The 25,878-nt window shown below is 38.5% G+C and overlaps 1 protein-coding gene across 1 annotated transcript in view; it reads right to left on the reverse strand.

The window, feature by feature from the left end:
* Positions 1–2,744: 2,744 nt before the first annotated feature.
* Positions 2,745–25,878, reverse strand: part of CHST13 (carbohydrate sulfotransferase 13) — a 49,717-nt gene continuing 26,583 nt past the window's right edge. Inside the window, exons 2-3 of the mRNA XM_083353851.1 lie at positions 9,270–9,352; positions 2,745–5,720 (exon numbers count right to left, since the gene is read on the reverse strand). Coding sequence (XP_083209977.1) covers positions 4,875–5,720; positions 9,270–9,352 — 929 coding nt within the window. The 3' untranslated portion in view covers positions 2,745–4,874. The remainder of the gene's footprint in view (positions 5,721–9,269; positions 9,353–25,878) is intronic.

A 25,878-nucleotide genomic window follows, 5' to 3' on the forward strand; every position in this document is an offset into this window, starting at 1 on the left:
AGCATGTGAATGTTATTACCACAGGATGCGGCTTTTTCTTTTCTCATCTCCCCCCTCCCCCCCTTTTTTTTGCATTTTCATTACCTCTATTTTTCATTGGGCGGCAACGTGCAGATGTATTTGCAGTAGGACTGTGCATTTTTAATGTGAATGGTTTTATTTGCAGAACAAATAACCGATTCACGTGCAGAAATAGGCTGTTTTCTTCAGTCTATAAACATTTCAGGCTTGAACCACTTCCAAAATTATTGGGAAAGCCACCCCAAATTTGAAATCAACTACATCCCACTTGAAATGGGCATTTTGCACTTGACAGATGCATCTCCCGTCTGAATCAAGTTTGTGAGATTGCGGTTAAAGGCACCAGGCTGGAAAGCTGAAGACTGGGAATTCTGGTCCTGCCTTAGGCACTAAGATAGCTGGGTGGCATTGGGCCTGTCACTTTCTCTCCCAGCCTCAGGAAAGAGGCAATGGCAAATTGCTTCTGGGGGAAAAAATCATGCCAAGAAAACTGCAGGGACTTGACAAGCCACTTGGCAGGAATCAGTATTGGCTCAAGGGTACTAAACAAACCCTAATCACTTTCTAATTCAATCTAATTCAATGCATATGATAGAAACAGCCTGTTGCTTATAGGACAAAAATACATAAATTAACTGTCTCATGATTTCATGTCATTTTTCTGATAATATTGGTTCAATTACTACCTATAAACTTCAGCTAAAATACATAAATCAGGACATAACCTGTCTGAACATCTGAGACCAATACCTGAAGCTTCACTGTCCTTCCATTAATGTCAAATGTTTGGTGATAGGCCTCATCTGCAATGATGGCTTTCAATCAGTGATGGTTCTTGGTGGTTTGTATGTTTTTAGAGAGTCACTTCTTTAACACATTTGTGTTGTTAAAATTATTTGATGTTCCTGATGCAGTTTATATTTATATTCTGCATGTTAACTGTTTTCCCTGATTATACTATAGTTATGTTGTTGTTGTTGTTAGCTGCGAAGTCATGTCCAACCCATCGTGACCCCATGGACAACATTCCTCCAGGCCTTCCTGTCCTCTACCATCTTCTGGAGTCCATTTAAGCTCATGCCTGCTGCTTCAGTGACTCCATCCAGCCACCTCATTCTCTGTCGTCCCCTTCTTCTATTGCCCTCAACCTTTCCCAGCTTTAGGCTCTTCTCCAGTGGGTCCTTCCTTCTCCTTAGGTGGCCAAAGTATTTGAGTTTCAACTTCAGGATCTGGCCTTCTAAAGAGCAGTCAGGACTGACCAGTTTGATCGCCCTGCAGTCCAAGGGACTCGCAGGAGTCTTCTCCAGCACCATAGTTCAAAGGCTTCAATTCTTTGGTGCTCAGCCTTTCTTATGGTCCAACTTTCACAGCCATACATTGCAACTGGGAAGACCATAGCCTTGACTATACACACTTATGTTGATAGGGTGATGTCTCTGCTTTTTAGTGTGCTGTCTAACCATGGCTTTCCTCCCCAGGAGCAAGTGTCTTAATTTCTTGGCTGTAGTCCCTGTCTGCAGTGATCTTAGAGCCCAGGAAAATAAAATCTGTCACTACCTCCATTTCTTCCCCATCTATTTGCCAGGAATTGAGAGGGCCGGATGCCATGATCTTGGTTTTCTTAATGTTAAGTTTCAGCCCACCTTTTGCACTCTCCTTCTTCACCCGCAACAAGAGGCTCTTTAGTTCTTCTTCACTTTCTGCCATTAGAGTTATTGTTATGTCTTATTACATTTGTATTCTGTTTTTCTGCTAGGATTTTACTGAGGAATATGATTTTCAATTGCCCATTGCATTTTATCTTCACAAGTTAAAATAACTGATAAGCTACCACTGAGATAAACAAAAATGTTGGGTTTAAAAAACAAACAAATAAACCAAATCACAAGCTAGTCATAAAAAAAATATGTAATGTTCTTGAGCATATACAGGTCCTCCTGTTTTTTTTCCTGTGTCCAACAGCATAATCTTATAGTTGCTTACTCTAAGTCTAAGGTAAATGCTATTCACTTCAGTATGATTTCCCAGGGAGGAAGAGAGAAGATTGCAGGCTACTTCACCAATGGGAATAATTTTGGGTGGATCTGTTCACTTTAGCAGAAACATGTGTCCAGAACAAGAATAAATATCAATTTACTAGAAGTAAATATGCCAATGGAATTTTCATCTAAGTAAGTCCTAGCTATGTTTATTTTTAAAAGTAAGTTTAATCACTAGGTACCCAAGTTTTCTTCTCATATTTCACTGATCACTGAATTTTGTATATTGGCACACATTTAAGTTTTATTTCTGATGCTTTTAGACAATCTTTTGAGGAGATTACCACAGTTGCCTAGTTCAATTTTTAAATAATATGGATTTCTAATTCATTGGTATTTTAAATGTAATTAATTAATTCTCACAGCAAGCAATGGGAAAATTGCAAACCAAAGAGCAGACAGCATCACTGGTTACACGTTAGTGTATAGTAATTACATACTTGCAAAGTAAATAACACCCTTCCCAAGCTGGCACCTTTCCTATATGCTGGGATCAAACATGCAGAATTCCCAGCCAATAAGCTAGCTACATATCCCAGAGATTGCAAACTTGGTGCAATGGTGTGCATGAATGACTCTGGAGACAGGAGAAAGAACAGCAGACTAGGCAACAGTTAGATAAGAGAAAGCTGAATCAGCAGAAGGAATGAGTGTGAGGCAAACATCTCAGAAGGGACCCTCCTTGGATTATAAAGATGGGGGAGAGAGGTATTTTCAGTCTTACAAGATTCTGTTAATGTAATCTTACAATAATGTTAGATCTAGTTCATCTGAGGGTGCTTCTAGTCTGGCCTATTTTGCAAAGCTGACAATTGGAGACAGATTTGAATTTGAATTTGAATTCTGAATTAATCACAAAGTACCTTGGGTAACTTTGAACAGTTGCCCTCCTGTCACTTCATTCCATCCATAAGAACATTCAATCTTATTGCCAAGTGTCTCATCGTAAGAAAAAGCTATGGTCAGAATCTAAGCTACCTAAAATTAAAGCTTGGAGTGATACTGGGGCGCTGCACAGGTGAACTGACTAATTCAAACTCTGAACTATTCAATCCTCTCTTGGGAATTCATTCTCTCCTACTAAAAGCAAGTAACTATGGGGTGGAAATGCCACATTCATACAGCAGGAATCAGCAGAACCAAATCATGTCTTTAATATGTATGCCCTATATACTTCATGCAAACAAGTACATTCGGTAGCGTATGGCATAAATCAAATTATTCAGACAGAATCTGTATTAGATTTGAATACCCCCGATTCCTAGACAGTCTGAACATGCTTAGTGGGACTTATGGGTGTTAAAAGCCAACACATCCAGACAGCACTAGGTTGGGTGATGCTGTTGTACAATAACTCCACTTCCAACCAATTTACATAAATGAGGGCATATATTTTGGTATACACAGAAATGTAACCATGTGGAGAAAAAAATGCCAACTTAAGCAAAGCTGTCCAGGTGGACTGAATTAAATGTGGTCTTCTAGGATTGTTGCTTCAAGTAAAACCCTCCAATTTTACCAGTTAAATTTTTGTTTCTCTCTGTACAGCCTAATTCCACATGCAATCTCTGCCTCCGAAGCCATACCCTGATTTCTACAGTAAAACAGATGCTCCCACTTAGAAGAAGGAGACAGCTATTTTAGACAGAAAACATGACTGAGACAATATAGCAATGCTCTACAAAAAGGCACTGTTAATGATTAACCCAACATGTGTCTTCTGGGGGATACTGTTTAAAGGCACAGCAGAACCTCTGATCAATGCTCTGTTCAGCTTTCACAACTCAGTACTCTCCAAATGTGCCAGATTCCCATTATCACCCATGAGAGCTGTCATATTGGTAAGAGAAGACAGGTTTTGGTCAAACATATCTGGGGAACGCCTGTTCCAGAAGAACAATCGGTTCTCTTCTTAAAACTCTCTCTGAGATCAATCCAGTTTCATATATAAGAATTCTAGTCAAGTGGACACTGCCCAAAGTCCGCTGACCTCCCAGTGTCTTTGGTATCACCTACAAAAAATACAGTTCTACGGGAGTTCATTTCTCCCATCTGAATGAGGGTCCACTAATTAAACTGAAGAGCTTGATTCTGGAGCATAGTTTGATTAGGCCTACATAAAACAGGACACCACCACAATTTTTGCACATACCCAAAACATATTCACATGAAAAAAAGGCCAAGGCAAATAATTAAATATTTCTTTTGGTCAAGATCTTCTCACACAGACAAATCTGCACAGACAAGTGGGCAACCCACTAAGCGTCACTCCAGTGCAAATTGATGGAATCTGCATGGCAGCAGAACTTGATGGGAAAATGCAGGGGGTGGGGGTGTTTCCAAGAAAATACAGTTCTCTGAAACACCAGCTGCAAGGATGGTACAAGGGGGAGACACAGAAGACTCTTATCTAATAGACAATTCTGCCTCTGTTTGCAATTAGATACTTCTGGCTCATATTCCCCTTTATTCCATCAGTGTGGAGGAGAGGGGTGTGAGGGGATTATAACTGAACACATTAAATGCATGCACATTTTATTATGTCTCCTACTTCCACACAGATTCTCCCACCTCCTGACAAAAGGACATAGTTCCAGTGCTTCCTAGAAACAAATGCTGTTTGGTTAAGAACAGGAGGAAGGATATACAAACCATCGTAGATTCTGTCTACTGAAACAGGAACAAAATACGGAGAGAAGTCTTTGTGCTGATCAAACATAAACAAAAAACAGGCATAGGTAGAACTGTAAGCATCTCATATCCATGTCTCTTGATTGACGGCAGAAACGATGAGGAAAGGGCCTATCACCAGCCTCATCGCAGATGTAAATAAGAAGGGATGGTGTAATTGAAGAGCAAGTAATCCATCTTGTATAAATTAAATAATCTTCTTTGGTAGAAGGGGCTGATATTCTTGAAGAACTTTGCAGTCAGGTTGTTGTTGGTTCTGATGATCTTAGAAGAGGAGGGGAACTTGATGCCTGCATCAGCCCCAACCAACTGCAAGATATAGTTGGCATCATCAGTCAAGGTCTCATACTTGCCAATGATATCATAGTGGAGAATGCATGGATGGCAAAGGGAGTGCACTCGCTCCCAATGCTCGTTGAAAGGCTCCTCACGCTGGGTCTTTGGATCCAACAGATAGTACACAAACTCCTCAAAACGCACATCATGGCCATTTTCCAGGGCCTCGCTGCTAGGGTCCTGACGGTGCCGCCGGATTATCTTGGTCCCGTAGCGTTTATGGAATGCCGTGTTGTAGTTACGGGTGAATTTGTTCCGGTAGGCTGAGACCAGCCGTTCCAGAGGCTCCCGTACAAAGATGAACTTGAGGTAGTTGCGCAAGCGGTAGTTGATCTCAGGAGTGCTGTACTCAGAGAGAGTGTGAAGGTTGGCAGGTACGTGAGCTTCATGTGCTGGGATTTCCAGGGGGTCCTGGTACTTGCCCTGCCCTGTCAAGACCATCAAGACCCTCTTCCAATTAGTGCAAGCCACCTTGGGGACATAGCAGTAGAGCATCTCATGAACATCGTCCACCACCAGGTGCCGCAAATCATCTGGAGTTAGGAGGCGTCGCTTGCGGGTATAACGATGGCACATACTGCTCAGCAGCTCCCTCCTGTGCCGGTGAGTTGCCTGCAGGGAAGATTGCTCAAGCTGAGGAGACATAAGACAAGGACATAAGGAGGAACAGGAGTCACTTCATGCTATGTGCCAAGCTTTTTTCGTAAGATCCCAATAATACTCTCCCCTACATGCTGCCAATACCTATACACAGGAACTGATATCTTTGGACACCTTTAAGATTCATCAGTAGTCGTAACATGGGTTATAATTGCTCCTTAAAGTGGTGCTCTTACCCTTTAATAGTGAGGAATTAAAGGTTAACAGAAGGTAAAAACTGGGTAAACCTGGGGGGCTTTCTTTCAGGTGGCACGTGACTGTAACCTCAGAATTCCCAACTAGAAAGTCGAAATCTGAGATTTGGAGCCCACAGACTCTAGGTCATCAGACTGGGAAGGACCAGTTTAGAGAGCAGATTACTTAACCAATTTTCCTATACTGTGTCTCATTTTCAGTCTTAGAAATGCTGTTAAGGAGCAGCAGCAGTGAGGGGGAAAGGTAAGGGTCTAAACATGTTCCATTTTATTTTTAACTTAATTGCTTCTATGATGGATATTTCAATTGAATGTATCTGTCTGCACTGAGGCGGGGGGGGGTATAAATCCAAAATTTACCTATCCGTCAAAATGTGGATTCCGAATGGAAATACTCCCATACTATTTGTCATCAGCTCTTTCAAGGTTTCCGAATAACAATGGTATGTCCTCTGAATGAAGGACTCCGTTGTCTCTTTCCTTTCCCCGATCATCTCTGATTTTGTTTTAGTGATACAGAAGGATTGATATGAACAATGTTAAAATGCATTAGTTTAGTATGGAGGGGCATCAAGGGCTACACCAAATGCCCAGCTGAGTGCTCTTAGCCGGAGCAAAATACTCTTGAACCAAAATACTGTAAATGTAGGTCTATCTCCATGATTTGCCCTTGGCTATTCCAAGCTTCATTTCTTCCCATAATTGGAGACCTTTCCTAGGAGAAAAGGGTGCCTCAGGTCACCAGGGATTTCAGCTTGGCTCTTGAAGGTATGACACATGACAAAATCAGGAAATACCTTTCTTTCTTGGAATTTATTCTTGATTTCCTGTAACTTCTGGCTAATGGAGGACTTCTTTTTTAAAAAAAAATTATTCCCTGTCTATCTGACATTTTATAGCACTTCACCTAAGGAAAAGTTCAGAAAAATCCCTGAAACTTCTAGGGCCTTTTGCAACATTTTGGTTCTAGGAAAGATACTATTCATGTATGGACTTCGGATATCTTTTGAATGTTCCTTATAAAAGCATAAAGCAGCATCTGTTTATAGGGGCAAAACCTTTTTCCTTCCTCCTAATTATACGTAGTTAAAACAAGGTGCTTATTTGCAGTTTGACTAAATATATATAAAGCTCTCCTTTCAGCAAGCTGTTATATTCATAAAGAGAGACAGATGAGCACATTTAGTATGCCATAAACTTCATAAATACACTTCTTTGGATGCACACATGCTTAGGCCAGGGGTGGGTGGGCACATTTAGGATGCGGAGCACATGTGATATGTGCCCTCTCGATCAATGACTTTTGGTGGCGGGGCACATTCTTTTTATAAGACAATGGCTGAAGCCAATTACAAAACAGTTTTTCACTAGAAGGCAAACAGGTAAGATTTGCCTGCCAGCCCAACCCCCAATTCTCTAGAATATTCCTTCCCCCTCCACTCCCCCCCGAAAGCAGATGGACACACTTATAACCAAAGAATTGAGATACGGTTATCCGCCATTTTATTTTTTCATAGAAACCTGAAGACATTTCAACAGCACTGCTGGAAGTAAAGATTATACTAAAGTTTGGTTTACTGCTTTGCAACCCGCCTATTTAAATCATTAAGTTCTCATTAAAAGAGTCTTAAAAAGGAAGGCAGGCAAGGTAGGAAGATGGGCAGATATTCAGAGAGGTGTCACAGGGATTATTAAAAATAAATAAATTTTACCTAATCCTTTTCCTACATTACCTCAGGATTATGTATTTCATTCTTGGAAGTGTCATAGGATCGTATTGTTTTTATTATTCCTTCATTTCCCCCCCCGCCGCCGCCATATTTTATCATTTTTTAGACACTGAATATGAGATATTTCTGCTTTTCAAGTTACTTCACAGAGAGGTCCACGTAGTTTTCTTGGCAGCATATGAAAGTGGTTTGCTCTCTTTTTCTTCCAGGTGAATTTTTTTTTCCTGCTCCCCAATATAGCTCACTGCCCTAGGAGCACCCGGCAGTCTGCCACCCAAGTACTATCCACCTGTTATGCTATTGCACAAAAAGTTTATTTGAAGTTCTATTTGTATTCACCATTGTTTAGTGAACCTGAAGATCTATACAAGGTGTTGCAGATTGTTATTCATTGATGCCATCCTTTGTTTTACCTCAGGCCAGGATTCCCAACTTTTATGATGAAATCCTATTAGGCAGAATTCAAACTACCGATAGATCTCTGAGACCCACAAGCACTTCATAGTAGGAGCCTCTGGAGAATTTCAGGAGGCACAATATGCTTTTCTGTTTGTAGGTGGCCGCAGTATCCAGTAGATTTTTAAGATGCCTAGCAGGACAATTTTTTTAGGGTTGAGTTCACAGTTCTAAAGTAAACCTCTTAAAGTTGGCAAATTAAGTAAACATTTGCATTTGCAATATTCTTTATATATGTGGGCATGTTTGTTATTCTGGATATATTACTCCTCTCTGCGGGTGTTCATTTAGTCATTTTCTCAGTTCTCAGTTATAACCAGCTCTTATTTCTGAGACAAAGAGAGTCAGTATCCCCCAATTTTGGTTTGTAAAAAAAATGACAAGTAGAATGGATCTGAAATGATTCAATTTCTAAAACAAAAAATTGGCATTCCAGAAAACTCAACTCATTCTAGGACTAGGTTATCAACATCACTTAGCAATATAATAGATGGTTTGGCAAGTATTAAAAGAGATGTTGACATCCCTTCTTATTATATGCCAGTTCTCAAAAGGTACTGACTGGATTAGCAACTTGGCCTCCACGCTATTTTTTGTGTGCCTCCTGATTATTTTCTGCACAGCCAAAAGGGTAAGGAAAAGGACATGAGGAATTCAGGGACAAGGGGCTTACTTTCACTCACAGGGATTATCCTGTATTTCCAAATTAGGTGGAGAAAACTTACCCTATTTGGCTCTGAAAAAACTTTACAAATAAAATATTTGTATGTTAAAGCTGTGGGCAGGGTCCAAATCTCCAATTCACAGGACAATCTGCACAACTTTATAGCAATTGCTGAGGTGGGGAGGAAGGTCACATTCTCTGCATGCAAAGTTTTCTTCAGCTATTAATTGTCTATTTATCATTCACCATCAAAGCTGACATCAGCCAGAGCACAGAACAACTCAAAGAAGTTTGGGTGATGTGGAGAGACCTGGCCCATAGAATCTCTAAGAGATTTTATATTTATATTTCATTGCACTGAAAGCCGCTGAGTGTCACATTCATTGCCAAGATGGGTGGCATGTACATTTAATAAATAAATAAATAGCCTGTTCTCTTTCTTCAATTACAACCACTTTGCTTTTTGAAGTCCATTTACCTGGTCATCCTTGTAAAGAGTCTGAAGTGGACTTCGACCCGATTTCCTGTGCCAGCTAATCCTCAATATCCTGTCTTCTGCAGCTGGAAAAGAAAAATGGGGGCGGTGGGGGGGAGAAGAGACTTTAAAGATATGTGGCAAAGTTTTTCTATTTCATGGAAAGTACAAGTTTGGTCATACTTAGAGAAGGAATACAAAAAGTAAGGATGGGAACAGCATTCTTTAAATTAAGACTACTGTTGAACAACCACCCTGTCCTCATGATGGAACTTTCCCAAATATCTAAACAACATCATCTGCCTTTTGTGATTGTTCTGTCTTCCTCCTCAAAGAAGTATTAGGAAAAAAGATAAGAGGAAGAAAGACAAAATAGCACCAAAGTGGGAAAATTCTCAAAGAGCATTTGGTTAAGTTGAGTGCCTATAAATGAGTTTCAGTTGATCTAATAATAGCAGGGGTCTTCAAACTTGGCCCTTTTATGACTTGTGGACTTCAACTCCCAGAATTCCTCAGCCAGCCAGCTGGCTGAGGAATTCTGGGAGTTGAAGTCCACAAGTCATAAAAGGGCCAAGTTTGAAGACCCCTGAATAATAGGATTGTCTCACTCGTTCTCTGCCCTGTTTCTCTCCCAAAACTAATTATAAAGAATAGTTTAGGTTTTGCTTTTTTCAGTAATAATTTTCTCTTTGTATTTTCCATTTTTAGTAAAAATTATTATTATATGATTCTCTAAAGAGAAAGTTCTGGGTACATTGTTTCCAAATATCTTTGAATTCTTCCAGAGTTAAAATATTTTTTTCCATTCTATATTAGTGGCCTTCTCCTTTAATTATAATCTTTAATTTTTCTGGTTGCCTCTGGTAACCAGCCTTCAAGGTCTGCTGTTATCATGTTTTTCTTTCATTCAGCACATTTTCCCAGGGCTATTTTTTTACACTTAAACTCAACATTTTCATATATTTTAGTAAGATTTTAAACAAACTACAGGAACTATTCCTTGTGTTTTTCAAATCTTACTTCCAGTCCATCTGATCCCTTCTGCCATTTAAAAGCTTTCCAAAATCAACATTCTAATAAACTTTTATTGCTTATTTTCAAATAAAAGGTTTTTCTTTAAGTTTTAAACTTACATAAAGCTTCTTTTGCTGCAGGTTGAAGAAAAATCACCCAGTGTAATGAAACTCAAAGAAACTATGGCTTGGGCAAAACTGACTATTCTTGCTGCCAGAACTCTAAAATCTGCTAGAAGCAGCTGGTCTCATCAGAGACAGCATCTGCAAGGAACATTCTGGGTGAACCTAAGTCCTCTTCTTCATCTGGAGAGGACTCTGGGGATCTAATTCACTCACCAGCTCCATTTTCCACTACAGTCATCAACTCTGCTAAAAATAAAGTCTTCAGTTCACCATTCACCGGCGTCAACTTCCCTCCGCCCTGTGCGTTCCCACAGAGAGGGACTCCTCAGGGTGCCACCGGTCAGAGAATGTAGATTGGTGGCCCCCAGGGGGAGATCTTTCTCTGTGGGCGCCCCGGAGCTATGGAACCAGTTACCGGTTGAGCTCTGGACAGCGCCCGATCTTCGCTCCTTTCGCCGCGATCTGAAAACATACCTGTTCGAACAAGCCGGCCTGGCCTGAGGGTGGATTGGTGGGGTTTTTACTATCATTTTATTGGGGTTTTTATTAATGTATCAACTGTTTTTATGGGCATGTATTTAATTACCTTTTAATTTTTGTAACTCTGTGTCTTATTCTTGCCCTGTACACCGCCCTGAGTCCTTCGGGAGAAGGGCGGTATAGAAATATTAATAAATTAAATTAAATTAATTGCTTTCCAGGAGTCCAAGAATAGTTATGTTTTTTCTAAATTTGCATATTTTTATTCTTCAACTTTTATTTACTTAATCATTTACTGAAGAGCTGCATGAGCCCCACTTGACTCTAGGAGGAGAAAGAAATGGTGGACTGCAGACAGTTCTATGAAAAGGAGAGCCAATGATCAAGGCAGAATGAAGAGGCGAGTAGTCTGGTTGTTCAATTATTTTTCTCTGGACAAGGAGAAGACTTGAGATCATCCCCAAGTGTTCCAAACAGTTGCTTCTCTGGCAGGCACAAGACCCTTGCTCAAAATGTGATTGGTGCCTTTGAAAAGGACATTGAGTTTGTATGCTTCCTTTTCTAAATCGCATCCAGAAATTGCTTATCAACTGCTTTTCAACTATTGAAAACGTTTAGATTGACAAGTATGACAGTGCCAAGTTTGACAGTTTCCTTCAGTCCTTAGCAAAAGAAAGTTTTAACTACAAATTTAAGAACTTTTTTTTAAAAAAAATAATAATAAAAAGCAAAAGTGTGATTAAATCTTTGATTTTAGAAAATTACAAGTAAATTTGAAACAAGACTTTGTGTCATTATAAACAAACTTTCCCTTGGGAAAATGCTTTTGTTTTAAATTAAAAAAACAACAACACAACAATTGGTTTTGGAACCAATGCAACTGTGAATGAATAGAGGGAACAAGAGAGGACTAAAGATTACAGTTAAAGAAGAAGAAAGAGAAAACCGGGAAAGAAGAGTTAATTTGACATGAGCTGCTGATCAATGAGTTCTGGAAATTCAGAATACTTAGGAACACTGCACTGCAGTTTGTTTCTCATTCTTCTATTAGAATTTATCTAGGCAGGTTTGCTTGGAGCAGAGGTTCCCAACCAGGGGTGCTCGTACAAGATGATATTCCAAGGGGTGCGAGAAGTTGGGTTTAGAAGTTTCAAAACTACAGGCATAATTCGTTGCCATTATTTCAAACTTTTGTAAGGAGTGCAAGAATATATCAGAAGCATTCTAGCGGTCTGGGGTTTAGAAAAGGTTGAGAGCCGCTGGCTTAGAGTGAGAGATAGCAATACACTCAGGTTTATTCTGCTCTACTTGAAAAAAATTGGTCTGCTCTTTCTTGTCTGATCCTTTCTGTTGTGTGATTCTTTACCCAAATCTATGACTTTAACTTTCTTTAACTCTCACTCCATATGTTTGACTTCCTGCTGAGGTGCCTTTAGTCTCTGTATCCAGTCTTTCTGCATGTAAAAACACTATTAAAAACTCAACACTTTTTCTTTCTGCTGTTTATCTGTTTCTGTCTTGTTCTGCAAGTGCCTAAGTGTGCTTGTCATACAGTATAATACAATGTACAGGTAGTTCTCGACTTATGACCACAACTGAGCCCAACAATTCTGTGGTTAAGTGAGACATTTGTTAAGTGACTTTTGCCCCATTTTACGACCTTTCTTGCCACGGTTGTTAAGTGAAACACTGCAGTTGATAAGTTAGCAACACGGTTGGTAAGTGAATCTGGCTTTCCCATTGGCTTTGCTTGTCAGAAGGTCACAAAAGGTGATCACATGACCTTGGGGCACAGCAATGGCCATAAGTGTGAGCCAATTGCCAGGCAACTGAATTTTGGTCACATGATCATGGGGCTGCTACAAAGGTTGTGTGAAAAATGATCATAAGTTACTTTTTTCAATGCCGTTGTAACTTTGAATGGTCTGTAAATGAACTGTTGTAAGTTGAGGACTACCTGCATCTCATAGCATAGTGTTATATGTGCAAACTTGATGCCGAAGTGCTGCCGGCATCAACTTCCCTCCGCCCTGTGCGTTCCCACAGAGAGGGCCTCCTCAGGGTGCCACCGGTCAGAGAATGTCGATTGGTGGCCCCCAGGGGGAGATCCTTCTCTGTGGGCACCCCGGAGCTATGGAATCAGTTACCGGTTGAGCTCCGGATGGCGCCCGATCTTCGCTCCTTTCGCCGCGATCTAAAAACATACTTGTTCGAAAAAGCCGGTCTGGCCTGATGGGGGATTGGTAGGGTTCTTATTGTATTTTATTGGGGTTTTACTATGTATTAATTGTTTTTAGTGGGCATGTATTTAATCATTTTTTTAACTTTTGTAATTCTGTGTTTTTATTCTTGCCCTGTTCACCACCCTGAGTCCTTCGGGAGAAGGGCGGTATAGAAATATTAATAAATTAAATTAAATTAAATTAAATTAAATTAAATTAAATTAAAACATGAAAAGTGTGTGGTACAAGGAGCATGTAACATATTCACAAACTCCTTGTGAATATATCACATGCTCCTTGTACCACACACTTGTACCACACACTATTAAAGAGACAATAGATTCTAAAATGGTATATTCAGATAAAGAAGGAAGAATTTTAATGGTAGAAATTTATCCGCATCAAAAGCAAATATTAGTGGTAATTTATGCACCAAACAACAATCAAGAAAAATTTTACAAAAACCTACATAGAAAAATAATAGAAATGGAGTACCAAAACATTTGATTACTAGATTTCAATGCAATAATAGATGGAAAAATTGATTATAAAAGTAAAAAAACAGGAAAAAGTGGAAGAAGAAGGTTACCTAAGGCATTTTTTGATATGGCTGAGGAAATTGGAATTCAAGACATCTGGAGGGAACACAAAAATTGCAATATACTTTCTATTCAAATAGTCAAAAATCTTGGTCAAGGATTGATATGATTTGGATGACTGCTGACGTGAGAATGAACGTACAGTACATTGAAATAGAAACAGGCACATGGGCAGATCATAATCCTCTGAAAATGACCTGGAAAGGAATACAAAAAAGGCCAAGATGGACTTTAAATCATTTCATATTAAAAGAAAAAGAATTCATAGAGTTAGCGAAAAAAGAAATGGAATTCTTCTTCAAAGAAAATTAAAAAGAAGACACAACAGTACAAAATGTATGGGACACAGCTAAAGCATACTTTAGAGGCATATCTATAACGTATATGGCAAGGAAAAATAAACAGAGAAAACAGCAATATGTATTATTAAAAGAAGAATTTGGAAAGTTAGAATTAGAACTGCAAAAAATCCACAAAAAAGACTTTGAAAAGAGAAATGGACATAATAAAACATAAATTAAACCTGTTAGACTCAGAAAAAGTGGCAGAACAGATAAAAAGAGCGAAACACAATTTTTTCAAAAATGCCAATAAGCCGGGAAGATGGTTAGCTTATAAACTTAAAAAACAGAAAGAAAAAAAACGATACATAACTTTACTCGATGGGAAAGGTTATTTACAATATAAAAATGAAGAAATAAAAAAGATAGTCAAAGAATACTATAAGTAATTGTATGACAAGGAGGAAACTTCAAGAGAGAAAACTGTAAAATATTTGGAAGAAAGTAATATTCCAAAGATTTCAGAGACATTTAAAACTATGTTAGATGAAAGGGTTACAATGGAAATATCAGAGGCCATAAAAAGACAAAAAAATTGAAAAGCACCAGGCCCAGATGGGCTTCCTGCGGAGTTATATAAGAATTTACAAGAGATACTAAGCAAACCGTTGAAAGACGTTTGTAATGGACTTTTATTAGAAGCTAGACTTCCAACTATGTGGATTGAAGCAAATATCACTTTAAAACCAAAAGAAGATTCTGATTTGACCAAAATTAAGAACTATAGACCGATTTCATTGCTCAATGTGGATTATAAAATTTTTACTTCAATAATGGCGGAAAGATTGAAGAAATATTTAGTGGAATTTATACATCCAGATCAAAATGGCTTTTTACCAAACAGACAAATTAAAAATAATCTAAGAGTGATAATAGATGTATTAGAATATTATGAGCTACATCCAGGGAAACAAATGGCACTAATATTCTTAGAAGCTCAAAAGGCATTTGATAATCTTTCATGGCAATTTATGATTCACCAACTACAAACAATGGACTTTGGACAGAATTTTATAAATATGGTCAAAACAATATATAACAAACAAACAAACAGCCAAAGTGATTGTGAATTGAGATTGTACTGAGAGCTTTGAGATAAGAAAAGGCACAAGGCAAGGATGCCCATTATCCCCTCTGTTATTCATTTTCACTTTGGAAGTTTTAAATCAAAATATCAGACAAGACATAGAAATTAAAGGGTTGGGGATAAAGGGTGAAACATAAAAGTTACAAGCATTTGCTGATGATTTACTATTTATTTTGGAAGAACCCCTGGAGATGATTCCCAAACTGTGGGGAAAGATAGAACAGTATGGAAAAATAGCGGGATTAAAAATAAATAAAGAAAAAACTAAGATAATAGTTAAGAATCTCACGGATAAGCAAAAAAGCCGATTGTCAGAATCAATAGAGGTACAGGTAGTGAAAAAGGTTAAATATTTGGGTATATATTTATCAGCCAAATGCTCAACAATAAAAGAAGACAATTACATAAGGCTATTGAAACAAATAAAGCTAGATTTGGAAAAGAGGAAGAACTTACAATTGTCACTATTAGGAAGAATTGCTACAGTCAAAATGAATATATTGCCTAAGATCTTATTTTTATTTCAAACAATTCCAATAAAACTTGAGAAATTTTTTTTCCAAGAGTTAAATTCATTAATTTTGAAGTTTGTTTGGCAAGGAAAGAAAGCTAGAATAAAGATGAAAACATTGCAAGATGCTATTATCAAGCATCTATATTAACATGGGTGAAAGAACGGATAACTCTTAGGAATAAAAGGTTGTTATATTTGGAGGGACGTGACTTACACTTGGGGTGGCATGCTTTTTTGTGGTACAGGAAAAAAAATTCATAAGTATTTCCAAAATCACTATATTAGAAATGCTTTGATAACAATAAGAGAAAAAATCAAAACTAAAATATATGTAAAAATTCCAGGGTGGTTATTAACGGCGGAAGCTTTTTCACATCCAAATTTGGTAGATTTTGAAAAAAATTGGGCATATAGAGATATTTTAAATACTGATGGGACATTAAAATAGAAACAAGAGCTGGAAAATCAGGGCATCATGATGTCATGGTGGGTACAGTTACAAATACAAAATAGATAAGAAAAAGATGTGAAACTGTATGGGTTTTATAAAGAACAAACTGTATTTGATAAGATATTGTTAACCTCTGATGAGAAACTAATTAAGAAAATGTATAATTTTTGTTAATTTTAGAGATGGAAAGTGAACAAACTAAAGAGACAATGACAAGGTGGGCGAAAAAGTTTGGTTATAATATAGAATTAGAAAAATGGCAAAAATTATGGGAGAGAAATTATAAACTGATGTCAACTGCGTATAAAGAAAATTTATATAAAATGTTTTATAGATGGCACCTGCCACCAGCAAGATTAGCAAAAATGTTTAAAAATATGTCAGATAGATGTTGGAAATGTAAACATAATTCAGGCACATACTATCATATCTGGTGGACATGTGATAAAGCAAAGGCTTATTAGAGAAAAATACATGCTTGGTTAGAAAAAATATTGGGAGAACATGTAGTATTTAATCCTGAATTTTTTCTATTAGGTATAACACCAGAAAAGATTAATAAGCAAAGTTTATATTTGGTTCTACATATTACAAATGGCAACAAGAATAATCTTCGCACAATACTGGAAAAATGAAGGAATACCACCAGAGGAAGAAGTAATTAAAAAAATACTGGAATGCGCTAAGATGGACAGACTAACTATGAGATTGAAAGATAAAGAAGAAACAGAATACTATCAAAGCTGGAAATTATTCTACAAATGGCTAGAGGAGAGAACCAAAGAGTAGGATTTGATTATGTATTAGCGCCTTCGAACCCAGACCGCACGCTGGTTGAAAAATTAACATATGTATGTAAAGAAAAAAGAATTAATAAAAGCTTATATATATATTTTTACAAATATGAGCTGTCACTGTTGTGACTACTGCCTGTCGATGGCCTTCGGTTAGGCTGAAACAGGAAATAAAGATATATAAAAACCATATTCACAAACTCCTTTGATAAATAAGTCAAACCAATAGCCTGAAATGTCATGTGGATCAGAGGATGGTGGTATTAACTAATAAGTTTCCTTTTTGAAACATTTTTCTTAACACTGTTATTTCTTTTTCAATTGAAGTATAACACTTTCTGAATGAGTTCAGCACAACTTCTCTACAGGATCCATGCTGAACAATTCAGAGTTTCCTCTGCTGTCTTTTCTTTACTCTTGCTATTCTCTTTTAAGGCAGGGATATCTCAAAAATGTATGTGTGCTGAAATTTTTCGTGCTTAAGATTCAATAAGTGGCAGCTTCCAGTAATAATTGCCCAATGCATTGCATCAGTTCTTACAACTAACTGATGTTCTTGTGCAATGTCTTGCTGAGAGTCTGTTCAAACCATAAGAAACCATCTGACTCCACTTTGAAGTTTTGGACCTGCTGTGGTCAAGGCAGCTCCACCAAAAAGATTTCAAGGATTACTACTATAATTGCTATGAGGAAAGGGTTTCTCACTAAAAAAATGTGTTAGTTTTAGTTTCTTACCACAAACATATTGATACCTGTTTTCTATTATAGCATCTGTGGTCCCTTTCCTCATGAGTATCATGATAATGATAGAACCACTAGATCTAGGCTGCAAAAGATGATTGCTAAATGAAAGCCAAGATCTAATTTGCTACCCATCCAGGTTTTTGCAACTCAGGGGTAATGGTCCTAATAACAACATATTAGAACAGAACTGGCTTTCCTGTATCTATTCATAACTGCTGTCCAGAGTTGATGCCTCTGTTGGCATCATTTCTGTGATTTAGAAAGAGATGATATACTCAAGGAAGGTAAATCTCAAAATTTGATAAACCCTATCTATATAGACTGTTGATGGGCACCTGGAAAATGCAACTTTCTAACTATTGTGTAGCTGTTAAGCTGGTCGTAAGTGCTTTCACCAGAGTCAGAGGTCATCAGAAAATGAACTTAACCACATAAACCAAACCGTTAGCCTACTCTCCTCCTTGCATGTCACAGAAGAGCTGATGAAGCAAGCTCCTTCAGCAGAAACCGTTAGTTGGGGCAAGCAACGAAGCTGTTCACAAGGCAGGCTGCTGCTAAAGGAAAAAGCAAAGAGGAGATGATGCAATGAAGTTACAGGAAATGAATTTGAGTGGTCTAAACAGGCCTCTTCCCCATTTGGCTGTACTGTAGTGAAGAAGGAAGTGGGGTATTGCAAGCAACTGCTATTCTTGCCCACAAAATTACTGTTACCGACGCAAGTAAAAGCATTTTGGTAAAGTTCTAATGGACATAGACGAAGGATCTGATTGGGGAATTTCCAATTCCAGACGAAGAACTTACTCTTTATCTCACTAGCTCTGCCCAAAGGTATTCTCCCTTCCTCTATGCCTTTTCTAGCCATTGTCAACATCATGACTGGAAGAGTCATTACATCCATTTTTAATGAGAGATGAAGAAGTGAAGAATACCTATCCAATTTGTAGACAGCTGAAATGTACAGCGTGTGCATCGAAAATAATCTTCTTTAGAAAAATTAGTTGAAACTAACAGAACAAAATTTAACACACATATGCAAGATTCTTCACTTAAATGAGAAATCGGTTTAATAACTACAGGATGGCAGCAGCTCATCTTGAAAATTGTACCTATGAAAATATTTGCAGAATATATGAAGTTCTTATTTAGAGACCACAAGCAGCTTGATCATTAAGGAAAGTGGTTGATAAGTGAAATTGCAACTGTGCTTATGATCTTAAAAATCATAGAGTTGGAAGAGACCTTGGAGGTCTTTTAGTCCAATCTCAGTCCAAGGCAGGAGTCTCCATATCATCATGGACCAATGGTTGTCCCATCTTTTCTTGAACACATCCAACAATGGAGCACCCACATATCTGTGAGGCAAGCTGTTCCACTGCTTGATAGTTGTCAACACGAGGAAGTGTCTCCTTATTTCCAGGTTGCATCTCCCTCTGGGTGAACTCTCAGCCATCGCTTCTTGCCTACCTCTTTATGGAAAATAAACCAACACCCTCTCCCCTGGGACAGCCTTCAAATGTTGGAAGACTGCTCTTTTCTCTCCCCTCAGACTTCTCAGCAAAACATACCCAGTTCCTTTAGCCATTTTTCAAAGGGCTTGAACCCCCAGGCCCCTCATCTTACAAAGCTGCTCTTTGCTTTACAGACTTGCAAAAAGATTATAAATGTGAGGATTGGCTATAAAGTTACTTTATCACCATTATAACTGCAAATGAGCCTTGGTGGAGCAGTGGGCTAATGCCTCCTTAAGTAATACCAGCTGCCTGCAATTAGTGCAGGTTCGAGTCCCACCAGGCTCAAGGTTGACTCAGCCTTCCATCCTTCCGAGGTAGGTAAAATGAGGACTCAGATTGTTGGGGGCAATTAAGCTGACTTTGTAATAATGCCGCTTGGGGTTTGTGTGAAAGCCCTAATAAGCAGGCATATACATAGAATGAAGGCTACTGCTAAGCTTGTAAGCCGCCCTGAGTTTTCGGAGAAGGGCGGGATATAAATGGAATTAAATTAAAATAAAATAAAATAAAATAAAATAAAATAAATGGTCTCTATACAAAAGCAGTTGTCCCCAACCCCTGGTCCATGGACTGATCCTGGGCCATGGCATGTTAGGAACCAGGCCACACAGCTTGAGGTGAGCAAAGCTTTGTCTGTATTTGCAGCCGTTCACCACCTCAGCTCCACCTCAGATTATCAGGCATTAGATTCTTATAGGAGCATGAACCCTACTGTAAACTGCACATGCAAGGGATCTAGGTTATAAGCTCCTCCCCACCCCCACCCCCAAAATTGTCTTCCATGAAACCAGTCTCTGGTGCCAAAAAGATTGGGGACTGCTGCTCTAAACCTTAGGACATTTCATACCATATTGGAAAAGGGCATTAGGGAGGTGCACACTAAAAGCACTTTGGAGACCAAATGCAATGCACACATTTTCTTCTTCCCATATTCAGAAAAATAGATGTTCTGGCCGTAAATATTGAGATCACAATCATCAGTACAGCCGGATTTTCCATCACTACAGGTTTCCCAAGATGTAAATATCCTAGCTGAAAATCATCCAACTTTATGAAGCAACGAGTGCTATCAGACATAGTTGGAGGGGTTTAGCAAAGTCACAGCTGTTAAGTCCAAGAAAAAAAATTTGTTATTGAAGAAGCAGGACTGCTTCTAGGAGGATCCTTACCTCTGTTCTGCTCATACAATCTCATTTCAAACATCAAGCCCAATTTTACAATGAAATGAGTTTAACAAAACAAAACTTAGGTTTTTCCATTGAAATTCCAGCTCTCCAGGCAAGTCCTCTTTTTTCCAGACCATGAGGGGATGAAGGCATCTATTTCCAACCACAATACCTATCATTTCCAGCCATCTGGGGCCATTCATATGGGTTGAAGGACCACATCTATCAGTAACCACAGATTGCACATTTCAGTATTGAGAACTAACCTGAACAAAACACTTGTACCCATTTCACAAATTATTCTTTTCTCATACTCCATATAATCAGTATTTAATATAAAATATAGGGGGAGTTTGATCTGGATCAATTGCCAACAGAGACAAGCATTGTCTTTCAATCATTTTAATAGGTCTAAATCTAGAACAGTAGTTTTCTTCTGCAACACAGTGCTAGGCTGCATTAACAGAGGGATAGAATCAAGATCAGGTGAAGTATTAATACCACTTTACAGTGCCTTGGTAAGGCCACACTTGGAATACTGCATGCAGTTTTGGTCACCACGATGTAAAAAAAGATGTTGAGACTCTAGAAAGAGTACAGAGAAGAGCAACAAAGATGATTAGGGGACTGGAGGCTAGAACATATAAGGAACAGTTGGTGGAATTGGGTATGTCTAGTTTAATGAATTCCCCAGCCAATTTCTAAGGGGCAGCCACAAAGAAGAGGAAGTCAACCTATTCTCCAAAGCACGTGAAGGCAGGACAAAAAGCAATGGAAGGAAACTAACTAAAAGGAAAGAAGCAAACTAGAAATAAGGAGAAATTTTCTGACAGTTGGAACCAGGACTTTTTTCCTCATAGAACGCTCAGAACGGAGTTCCGGCACCTTTTTTGGATGGAACCTTATAGGGTAGGCAAGGCAGATTGTATGACATGTGTGAGTTCCGGCACCTTTTTCTTTTACAAAAAAAGCACTGGTTGGAACAATTAATCAGTGGAACAACTTGCCTCCAGAAGTTGTGGGTGCTCTAACACTGGAGGTTTTTAATAAGAAATTGGACAGCCATTTTGCCTGAGAACCATTTCCTGCTTGAGCAGGTGGCTGGACTAGAAGACCTTCAAGGTCCCTTCCAACTCTGCTATTCTGTTATTATGTCTGTTATTAAGTTTGAAAACCACTGTTCTGAGAGTGATGATGTTTTGTATCCAGGAACAAGATGTTCCACCGTACACTGTCTCTCCCTAACCTATGGATGGGAACTTGTGATCCTCCAACTGTTACTGATCCACAATTCCTAACATTATTCACCACTGGCCACACTAACTAGGGCTCCTCAAATGAGTTTAATCACTCTTGATGAGACAGATGTTACTCATCTATCAACCACACAAATCACACAGACACATGTTGCTGTGATGGCTCAGATCCATTTTACATATATACAAGAATAGAAATGAGGGCAATCAACAACCCTTGAAAAATAAACAAACACTAAAAGCACAACAATAATAATCCATATGTTTGTATAACAAACCTAACCAAAATTTTGTTAAGACTTTGGATACTTTCAACATTTCTAGAACTTTTCAACTGGCACGATTTACCAAACGTTGAAGGGGGGCTGGGAAGGAGAGCTGAATATTTTGAAGTCAAGTCATCTGCACTTAATGAAGATGCTGGCCTAGAAACCAGCAGACTGTGAATTCTAGTCCGGCCATAGTTATGAAAGTCAGCTGGGTGACCTTGAAGCAATCAGTCTCTCTCAACCTAACCCACCTCACAGGGTTGTCATTGTGGGGAAAATGAAGAAGGGATATTAGGTGTGTTCACCACCTTGAATTACTTTTAAAATAATAAATATGGGATTTAAAAAATACAATAACTAAATAATAAAATCTATTTCTACTGTTTTAACAAATCTGGGTCCCTCAATTTCTTTCCCTCCTTTTCCCTAAACAACTTGTTTTATGCAACATCTTGCCTTATAAATGTTTTGCTGACCTGAAACAATTACGATTTTCCACTTAATTTATTTATTTTATTTATTTTATTTAATTCCATTTATATCCCGCCCTTCTCCGAAGACTCAGGGCGGCTTACAAGCTTAGCAGTAGCCTTCATTCTATGTATATGCCTGCTTATTAGGGCTTTCACACACACCCCAAGCGGCATTATTACAAAGTCAGCTTAATTGCCCCCAACAATCTGGGTCCTCATTTTACCTACCTCGGAAGGATGGAAGGCTGAGTCAACCTTGAGCCTGGTGGGACTCGAACCTGCACTAATTGCAGGCAGCTGGTGTTACTTAAGGAGGCATTAGCCCACTGCTCCACCAAGGCTCATCTAAAATAGACATTGATCCATAGGAATTTTGCACCTGTATAATACATTCCATTTATTACATTTGTACCTTTAAAATGTATTCTCTGTTAATTTCTAACAAATTTTGTAAAATGAATGGAATTGGGCAGATATGGTATGCCTTTCCCAGTACAATCCATTGAAATAAAGGTTTAATAAAAACAACTAACAGTTGCTAATATACAATAGGAAAGATTGCTTTAGATTCTTTCATATTTTTTCATGAACAATGAACAGCTTTGCTTGTTCACCTCTCCTGCCATCAATCCTTCCATATTTGGAAAAGAAAACTATCCCAGGTTGAAGCAATATTCTATTCTATCATCCCCTAACTATTGGACAGCAATAATCACTTTAAACCAAGGTCTTGAAATGGGCTGCCAGTTGGTTCCTATCATTCTCTTTCAAGAATAGGAAGGAAATCAATGTGAAGCAGCTGGATGAGTTATTAATCTGACTGAATGGGGTGAAGGACAAAGAATGAATGTTCTCTGGTAACCTTTGAAAGCCTGAATTTAAGAAAGAGCTTTGTTCCTATTGACTATCTGAAATCAGGTATTTGGGGATAGCTTTAGCACCCAGCATCCAAGCCCCTGATTAAATGCCTCTCTAATCTTTCCCCTTATTATCATTTTTTGACACAGCACTCTAAATACATTTAGATAGATGGATCTGGTCACCCTTTAACTTTTCTACAAGATTCCAATATTATATTTGGCATTGGTTTTATCCGATCAAGAGATCCAAATCCAAGTTTGCTTCTGAGTAGAGAATTAGTCACAGCTGTACTCGTTTTCTTCCTATTAACCCAAATTTCAAGCTTCCTCTCTCCTTTCCAACTAAGCATAAGAAAGGCAAGGAAATAGGCCAAGAGAATTGCACAACATGGGTCAATCACGTCTGAATCTTTCCTTTCCAGGGAATGAACAGATGATTAAATCTAAATTCATCCAACAATTGGAAGTATACAGGCAGGAAATATATCTGCTGTTTGTAATCACCACTTTATTCACAGGTCATTTCAGGGAATGAGATATGCCACCTTCTGTGAAAAGTTTTAAGTATGTGGGGCAGCTTAATAAACTGAAGTTCTAAATTCTAATTTCAGCTACCCCATTCTGCCATCAGAATCTACTACGTTATTTAAAAGCATTGACCTTAGAAAATAGAGTAGAGTAGAGTAGAGTAGAGTAGAGTAGAATAGAATAGAATAGAATAGAATAGAAAGAATAGAATAGAATAGAATAGAATAGAATAGAATAGAATAGAATAGAATAGAATAGAATAGAATAGAATAGAATAGAAGCGAAGCTGGAAGGGACCTTGGAAGTCTTCTAGTCCAGTCCCTTGCTCAAGCAGGAGAACCTATACCATCTCAGACAAGTGACTGTCTAAGCCTCTTTTTAAAAATCTCCAGTGATGGAGCACCCATGATTTCTGAAGGCAAGCTGTTCCACTGGTTGTTTGTCCTCACTGTCAGGAAGTTTTTCCTTAATTCCAGGTTGCTTCTCTCTTTGATCAGTTTCCAACCATTGTTTCTCATCCTTCCCTCTGATGCTCTAGTGAATAACACAACCCCCTCTTCTTTGTGGCAGCCCCTCAAATACTCGTATACTGCTATTATGTCTCCCCTAATTCTTCTTTTCTTTAGACTAGCCAAGGAAGTCCAAAAGAGGTTCAAAATGAAAATGTTGTCCCATCGGTAGCATGTACAAAATGTTAATCTTTCCAGCTACTGGATTCAGCCACCTCCTTCTCTTTTGGTTGAGTCTACACAAGATATAAAAAGATGTTGAAAATTATACAGTTGCTTTAAAAGGAGAAATTATAGCTCTGGTCAATAATTACCCAGGGATCTTGAAGAGTGATCCAAAATACTTTTTCCTCCTTATTATAGTGCTCCTGTTGCTTTGAAGAGGAAAATTGCATTTGTTGGTGGTTTACTTTTATGCCTTAGCTCGAGTTAGCCTTTTAGAATGTAACAATCAACACAAAATGGAAAGAGAGAAAATGGTCTTCTCCAATGTTGTTAAGGAAGGCGTGGCCATTGTGTCTCAAACCAGTCTATCATTAAGTATGAAGGTTTAGATGTGTGTTTCCTACGCAGAAGTTCCAGGTTCATTTTCCAGCATCACAGTGAGGGGATGAGAAAGAACTCTTAGAACAATGTTTCTCAACTGCAGCAACTTTAAGGCATGTGGACTTCAACTCTCAGAATTCACACAGCTTAAAGATGCTGAGGTGGAGTAATATTGCCCTAGAGCAGGGGTGTCAAACTGCTGGCCCACGGGCCGGTTGCATCATATGGAGGCCACGCCCACCCTAGCTCCGGCAATGCAAAAAAGTTGTGACATGTCACAGGACGAGTTTGACACCCATGCCCTAGACAGATGCTCCTGAGAAGGGGGCACAATTTACAGATTTTTAGCTTTCTATATTCTCTTTCACAGATACACCTTTTTGCATCATTATCCATTATGTTTTGAATCACTGAAATCACAACGTCCTATGCCCACAGGAGTAAAATAAACCAACCTCTATAGCCCCTACCGGATTTATGCAGGGGATAAGTAGCATTCTATGATAGAACAAAGTAACAGCTTAAAATTAGAAATAAGGAACTGGGATAACACAACATTCTTGACCTGTGATTACAAATTTGTAAAAAAAGAAAAAAAGAAAAACAGAATTGGGAGATGCAGCAAACAGTGTCAAGTGTCATTTTGCCACAGTGCTCTTCAGTTGCCGTGGCGGAGATGGAGCCCTTGTTATTTTTGGATCTGGCCCAGCCCTAATTTCACCATGGCTCAAGTTCAGAGGCATCCTTGGGAGGTCCTTCTGCACATTCCATAGAAGCAAGAAACAAACATATGGCTGGAACTGTAGTTATCCTAGACTCCCAAAGACCTTTTTGCCTTCTATATTGAAAGTTATAAAGTTCTGCATTCCTGTCTCTAGTGATAAACCTCTGCCTCCTCCATTTACAATTGTATACAACAAAAACCTCTGCCTCCTCCATTTACAATTGTATACAACAAATACCTCTGCCTCCTCCATTTACAATTGTATATAACAAGACTTGTCTCCTGTAATTGCCCTTGCCTCAAGATATGGCTTCCTGTCTCCTGTAATTGTCCTTGCCTCAAGTTATGCCTTCCTGTGATAACCCTTGTCTTCTCTGTTAGCATTTGTATACGATAAGT

Source organism: Vipera ursinii, assembly GCF_947247035.1.
Source record: "Vipera ursinii genome assembly, chromosome: 2".
NCBI classification, from domain to species: domain Eukaryota; kingdom Metazoa; phylum Chordata; class Lepidosauria; order Squamata; family Viperidae; genus Vipera; species Vipera ursinii.